General features: G+C 44.3%; 1 protein-coding gene across 4 annotated transcripts in view; it reads left to right on the forward strand.

The window, feature by feature from the left end:
- The window catches only part of glyctk (glycerate kinase), a 51,590-nt gene extending 44,552 nt beyond the window's left edge, over positions 1-7,038 (forward strand). For 3 of the 4 annotated variants that reach the window (XM_070895563.1, XM_070895564.1, XM_070895562.1), the window contains exon 5: positions 1,356-2,332. In XM_070895563.1, the coding sequence (XP_070751664.1) occupies positions 1,356-2,270 (915 nt within the window). In that variant the 3' untranslated portion in view covers positions 2,271-2,332. Of the gene's footprint in view, positions 1-1,355; positions 2,333-5,547 lie in introns of those variants that run through there. The other variant, XM_070895565.1, reaches the window with a different exon arrangement.
- The last annotated feature ends 239 nt before the right edge of the window (positions 7,039-7,277 follow it).

The following is a 7,277-nucleotide window of genomic DNA, read 5'->3' on the forward strand; positions in this document are numbered from 1 at the left end:
ATCGGCTGTAAAGCGCATTGGGATGTCCAGTGGGCGTGAAAGCCGCTATATAAATGCAAGTCTTTGAAACTGTAAGTAGAAACAGATTTTTAGCCTATTTTCTCTGTCTTCTTCTTAAAGATTCTAAGTCCTGCTTGGGTGCTGTTCTATGAGTGCTGACACCCCTCCAATACCTCACACAAGTGGACATTCATTAGGGGTGAACCTAGACAGTGAATTTGAGCAGTGTATTTGATGATGTGAATCACTGTAGCTGAGCACAATGTTGCACTTTGTTGCAAGTCACTATGTAGCACTTCCAGCAAGGTGGCAGTCATGAGCAGGGACATAGTCCTGTTTTCTCCTTCCTGGTTTAAGCAGTGCTGAACCCATTTGTAGCCTTTTCTGCTGCCTCTTTGATGACACCACCCAACTCGGGAATCAAAACTGGAACGTATGACGCAGTTCCACACCATGTAGTGTATTCACCCACTTAGCTTAAGGATGTCTATGTTGATGGAGTGATGGATGGTGACGAGTTTAGTAAGCAACAAGCCTATGTTAGCTCAATAAAAGATGGGCCAGAAATTGTGGGGGGTAATGACGGCAAACTAACAGTGATCGCCACGTTACCTCTCTGAAACTGACCGCAACTTCAGGATTTAGTACATGCTCATCTAAACGCAAAAATCCTTAAGTTGCGGTCAGTCATTCACTGCGCTGACACAGGTTGTGTTGTGGACCACACACAACCCCCCCCCCCCACCGCCCATCCCAAAACCACTGTAGCTGACAATCGGTATAATCAATGAAACTGATAAAAACTTGGGCTTTTCAGCGGTATTATCGCTGTTAAACATTAAATGTTGGAATAGGTATAACTGGGGTTTTAAAAGCGGATTCTCTGGTTATCTAACGTTCTGGCCTTGAAAAATGAATTTCTCCACTATGATAAAAATTACAATTTTTAAAAAAGTTTAAACATTTTTTATTTTTTTAAAGTTTGTTAATGATATTTCAGCTTCTATCTTATCTCCATCTGAGAGTCCCAATCTTTGTTTTGCTCTCTGTAACCTTTTTTTTTAAAAATCCGGTTAACTGCTTCCTCGCCATAGATGCTGCCTGACATACTGAGATTTCCAGCATTTTCTGTTTTTAGCACTGCATCTAACCTCTGCTTGTACACAGTGAAATGTTGTCAATAAAAAGCTAATGATACCAACAGGTAGTTTTGATCAGAGATTGTGTTAACAATTGAGACCATCTTTGGTGTTAGGACTCTAAACACAAGCTAATTTAAACAGGAGAGCTTGTAATAGTGTTGTAGTCAGGTTGAAATAGAAAGCAATATAAAATATGATCCTTTTGTTTGGCAGGTGGTGAGTCTCATCATGTCTGATGTTATTGGAGACGATTTGGAGTTTGTAGCTAGTGGCCCGACTGTACCTAGCTCACAAAGCAAAGAAGACTGTCACACGGTTCTGTCAAAATATAACCTGATACAATCCATGCCAGAATCTGTAAAAGAAATTCTGTCTCAGCCCAGCACGAGTCTGAGCCAAGAAGAAACTCAAGATTTTGCTCATGTTTGTAATTTTGTTGTGGGGTCAAATGCAATTGCCTTGGAGGAAGCCAAAAGCAAATCAGAAAGCTTGGGCTATAACACTTCTGTTCTGTCTACTGTGATGAGCGGCGATGTCAGGACTGTGGCCAGATTGTACAGTCTTTTGATTAGCTATGTGTGCTCAGTTCTGGCAGCTGCCAGTTCAAAATGTGTACATGCAAGCAACCTGAAAAATGAGATCCTGCAGATGGTTGCAGACATGGGGCTTCCCGACTTCCATCTAGACGGCTGCGTGGCGCTGGTGGAGGACACACTGAGCTCCAGGAAACCAATATGCCTTCTGGCAGGTGGTGAAACTACAGTTCGGCTCCAGGGCAAAGGTAAAGGCGGTCGAAATCAGGAGCTGGCCTTGCGCGTAGCCTTGGAATTACACCGTGCAAAATCCAAGATTCCACAGGATCCCCTTACAAAGCACGAGGTTGTTTTCCTTAGTGGGGGGACCGACGGACAGGATGGGCCGACCGAGGCAGCTGGTGCGTTTGCTTACACTGAACTGGTCGATAAGGCCGTCAGTGAAGGGCTTGGCATAGAGGACTTTCTAAATAACAACGACTCCTTTACCTTCTTTAGCAAGTTCAATAATGGGGCTAATCTGATTGTGACAGGCCTGACAAGTACGAATGTCATGGATGTGCAGGCAATTATTATTCAGCCCAAGGAAATGTAAGTAAAGAATTAGACTTTCGCCAGAGAAAGGAGACAAATACAGAAATTAAAGCATTTTGTGGAGACAGGGTGTTTCTCTAATTACTAGGATCCATAAACATGGGACATAATTTTTACTGTATTTTATTCTTTCACCAATCCTATTAGCGTTACGATGTGTGAATTTAAGAGCAGTGTTATCTTACAAAAGAAACACTGTTCTATTCCCCCTCTCCATTAATTGTATCGGCAAAGGGAACAGGGATCTATGGTTTTGACATGTTGAGCACTGGCATTACAAGTTAATGCAAACAACCTTTGGATTTGCTGTGCCACAGGTAAGCAGCATATAAATAAAGAATTAAACATTCAAGGATTTCTCTCCTCAGTGGGTTAGGAGATCTCAAATGGCATTTGCATCAATTCGCAACATTTTAGAACACAATCCGTGACTAATGTTCCATCTAATTGATAATGGAAAGGAAAGTCATGGACTGCAGGAGGATAGCAATCTTCTATTCAGGTGGGCAGAGCAGTTGGCAAATGGAATTTAATTCAGAGAAGTGTGAGGTAATGTACTTTAGGAAGGCTAATAAGGAAAGGGTATACACATTAAGTGGTAGGCCACTTAGAAGTGTAGATGAACAAAGGGACCTTGGAGTCCTTGTCCACAGATCCTTGAAAGTTGCATGCCAGGTGGATAAGGTGGTTAAGAAGGCATATGGAATGCTTGCCTTTATTATCCGAGGCATAGAATATAAGAACAGGGAGGTTATGCTTAAATAGTATAATACTTTGGTTAGGCCAGAGCTGGAGTACTGAATGTAGTTCTGGTCACCGTATTATAGGAAGGACGTGATTGCACTAGGGAGGGTTCAGAGGAGATTTACTAGGATGCTGCCTAGAATGGAGAATCTTAGTTATGAGGACAGATTGGATAGGCTGGGTTTGTTCTCATTGGAACAGAGGAGGTTGAGAGGAGACCTCATTGAGGTGTACAAAATATTGAGAGGCCTGGACATAGTGGATAGTAAAGGCCTATTTCCATTGGTGGAGGGGTCTATTACGAGGGGGCATAGTTTTAAGGTGGTTGGTGGAAGGTTTAGAGGGGATTTCAGGGGAGGAGGGGGGGGCTTCTTTACGCAGAGGGTTGTGGGGATCTGGAACTCAGGGTTACGGACCTAGAGCTGGTAATTGGGATTAGACTGGATAACCTTTTGTTGGCCGGTGCAGATATAATGGTAAGTACTGCAGGGAATCGAATACGGTCAGGGTGATCTCCTGGACTAGTTTCGATCGCCTGGATGGGTCAGAGAGGAATTTTCCCAGATTTTTTTTTTCTTCCTAAATTGGCCTGGGCTTTTATCTGGTTTTTGCCTCTCCCAGGAGATCACATGGCTCCGGTTGGGGTGGAGTGTAGAATGTTTCAGTATAAGGGGTGTCGCAGTTGTGTGAGGCAAATTGGTTGGGTTAGGTGCTCTTTGCCTTTCCGCCATTTTTCATTGTTCATAGGTTTACATGTAACCTTCAGGGTTGCTGACCAAGTGCCGTGCGGCTCTTTGTCGGCCGGCGCGGACACGATGGGCCGAAATGGCCTCCTTCTGCGTTGTAAATTTCTATGTTTCTAAACTGTGGGACTGTGAAGTAACCTGCAAGGTACCGCGCAGGCCGTTCACAAGCTTTTCCAGTTGAAATACCGAGCATTGAAATAAACAGGCTGCGCACAACAAAGACAATTTAAAAGGAACATTGGCCATGACTTGACTGCAATTTTTTTTTTGGAAGGGTGAGGGTTTGGAAGTTACGGACATTGCTCCCTGGTAGCCTAAAACAAGAATTCAAGTGGAATTTATATCTACAACAGTGCAAATTGGAAGCCCCAAAAGCAGACTACCTGCTATGATCAGCCATGATCTTATTGAATGGGAGAGCAGGCTCGAGGGGCCGTATGGCCTACTCCTGCTCCGTATGTTCTTGTGTTCTGTCATTCTTGGTGCTTGGCATTAGGGAGACCCTTAGCCCAGCAACATACCTATTTGCAAACTAGAGGTGAATACACAGTCCTGTGGTACTTGGATAGACCGGGAAGGACCCAGATTCAATCTCTGGCCCGAGCTGAGTTGGCCATTCTCGACTGAGGGAGTACAATTATGATCAGCATCCTTGGATTGGTTTCTCACCCTTGACTGTCATCAGTGACCCTTGCTGAAAGTGTATTAATGTAGACAGGGCACAAGAGGATCTGAATGAAAGAAGAACCCACTAGTCCTCATTATCCACTTCACGTGTAAAGAACAGCCACTTGGCAGAGGTCTCGGGGGGGCCGCTGGTGCAGGTGGAACCATATCTCAGCACAACAACTTCACTAAGTCGGCAACTTCAGAAGTGGATGGTAAAAGGAGAGAAATTAGAAAGAAACAAATAAGGTAGAAATGAAAAAAATATGCGAATGAAGTAACTCGACAAAATGTAAAGGCAAAAAGTTAATTAAAGTTTTAAAAAACTTTATTAGGCCAAAATTTAATCTGCACAAATTGTAAATCATAATTTTAAACTTTTGGAAAAGACAATATTCATAGTGCAATATCACACCAGTAAACACTGCCACCATATTTAGAATATATATTTATTTACACAGCTACAATTATGCAACAAACCATGTATATGATTTAAATCTTTAAAAAGGACAGCTGTTTTTGTTCTGTAAACTGATGTAGTATCCATGATATACCAATGGCAACTTTTTACTGGTCCAACTTAGATTGGTGAATTCTGTGTCCAATACCAAAAAACATATGGGGCTAGATTTTCCACTTTTTTTGCACGCATAACGCCTACTTAACGGCCATTTTACCGCTGAAATGACGTATAACGCCCATATATCGCCTATTTAGCCACAAAATAGAAACTGACGGGCATTTTTCGGAAACTTATCGCCGAGCGTTACTTTCCCCATGTACATAATGCTGGGAAAAAATAATATTGCCCGCCCACTCTTTTTTGGCGGAATCATCAGAATGGGTGAAATCAATGCCCATAATATCACCCAGAGGTTAGTTTCCACACGTAATTAACGCCGAGATTCAATACCGATCACCCACTTTTTTTTGTTGTAAAGATCACATTTGCCAAAACTAACGCCCAGGAGATCGCCCAGCGTCACTTTCACCATCTCATGCACATCTCGCCCACACCACTCAGAAAAAGTGGAATTGTTCTGAATGAATCACAGCAGTGTGGGCGCCATGTTCTAAATCACATGTCGCATCATTTAAAAGGTTGCTCTGTTTCAACCTCAGGAGAGTTTGGAGGTGATGTGAACATCTGAACAAACATCTTTATCATACTGTGAATGATTGGAATTTAATAGGCGTCTTCTTCGGGACATTCATTCTTTGTGACCAATCGGTGGAAAACAGATAGCTATTGGAATGGGACCTGTCCTTTCTCACCCTCTCTCGATGACCAATTACATGTTGCATACTCGAGATGGCAGAAGATACGCTCCACAGCAGTATGTGCCTAATATAAGATGTGCCAGACTGATGAGGAGGACCAGATGTTACACCCCCCCCCCCCGCAAGTACAAGGAGAAGCAGTCTTACCTCAACTTGCCCGACACCACCTGCCTTCAGAGACTGTGCTTCCACAAAGAGGTTATCACTGAGGTATACCAGCTCATAAAGGGAGATCTGCTGCCTGCCAACACCATCAGGACTACACTATCGAGGTCAAAGTCACCGCGGCACTGTCACTCTACATGTTTTATTCTTTTCAGGCCTCAGCTAGCGACATTTGCGGTATATCTCAGTGTGGCACACATTGCTGCATTAGACAGGTCACTGAAGCCCTGTACGCACGCAGGATGGACTTTAATAGCTTTCCTATGACCAGGGAGATTCTACCGAATTGCTAACTTCCCCAAGGTGCAGGGAACAATAGGTTGTACGCACATCGCGATGCAGGCACCTTTTCAGGATGCAGAGGTTTTCAGGAACCGCAAGGGATTCCACTCCCTGAATGTGCAACTCGTTGTTGACTACCAGCAAATTATTATGGCAGTGAATGCTAAATTTCCCAGCAGCATCCATGATGCTCACATCCTGCATAAGAGCACTGTATCTGACTTGTTTAACAATCAGCCACAAGGTCAATGCTGGATGCTTGGTGACAAAGGAGGGTCATCAGCCTCGCCACCGGGCTGATGACCCCCCTGCGTGACACCCACACCGAAGCCGAGAAACGATACAACGAGAGCCACAGAATCACTCGCAATATCGTGGAGAAAATCATTGGAGTGCTTAAGCAGCGCTTTAGATGCCTGGACCACTCAGGAGACGAGCTCCAATACCATCCTGAGCAGGTAGCTCAATTCGTGGTGGTGTGCTCCATGCTGCACAACTTGGCTATCAGGAGGGGACAAGAATTGCCTGAAGAGTCTGACAGTCCACCTCACCAGAGAGAGGAAGAGGAGGCGAGGAGGTGACCTCTGACATCGGGCCAGACAATCAGGCTGACACTGAAGCTATGCCCCCGCCCCCCCTGTAGACCACATGAAAGGGCCCATGGTGGCATGCTAGATGCAAGACTCTTACGTCAGGAACTCATAAATGAGCGCTTTGCCTGAAAGAACGTTGGTGATATTTACAAGGCTGACACATTGTTGGGTGTGAGGTCATACATCAATGGTGGGCATCACCTTGGTGACAGTTAAAGTTTAAGTTGATTGAAGTTAATTGTAATTATACCCTTTGATAAGGAATCACCAGCGTGTAACAGTACAGTTATCTGAGCCAATGCGCAACAAGGTTTTGTTAAATAAATAAACATGTAAACCGAACATTTGTCTGAAATCATAAATATTTCTGTAAAAAAACAACCCTTCCGCCCCCCCCCCCCCCACCTCCCTTCTCCCCACCTCTACCCCTTCCCCTTCCCCTCCTGACTCCAAGCCACCTGGCCGAGGAGCTCCTCAGGCGATGCTTCATTTCGGGGGGAAGACGGCTGAACCACTGCTTGGACGGATACG

This window comes from Pristiophorus japonicus, chromosome 12 (assembly GCF_044704955.1).
Source record: "Pristiophorus japonicus isolate sPriJap1 chromosome 12, sPriJap1.hap1, whole genome shotgun sequence".
NCBI lineage: Eukaryota > Metazoa > Chordata > Chondrichthyes > Pristiophoridae > Pristiophorus > Pristiophorus japonicus.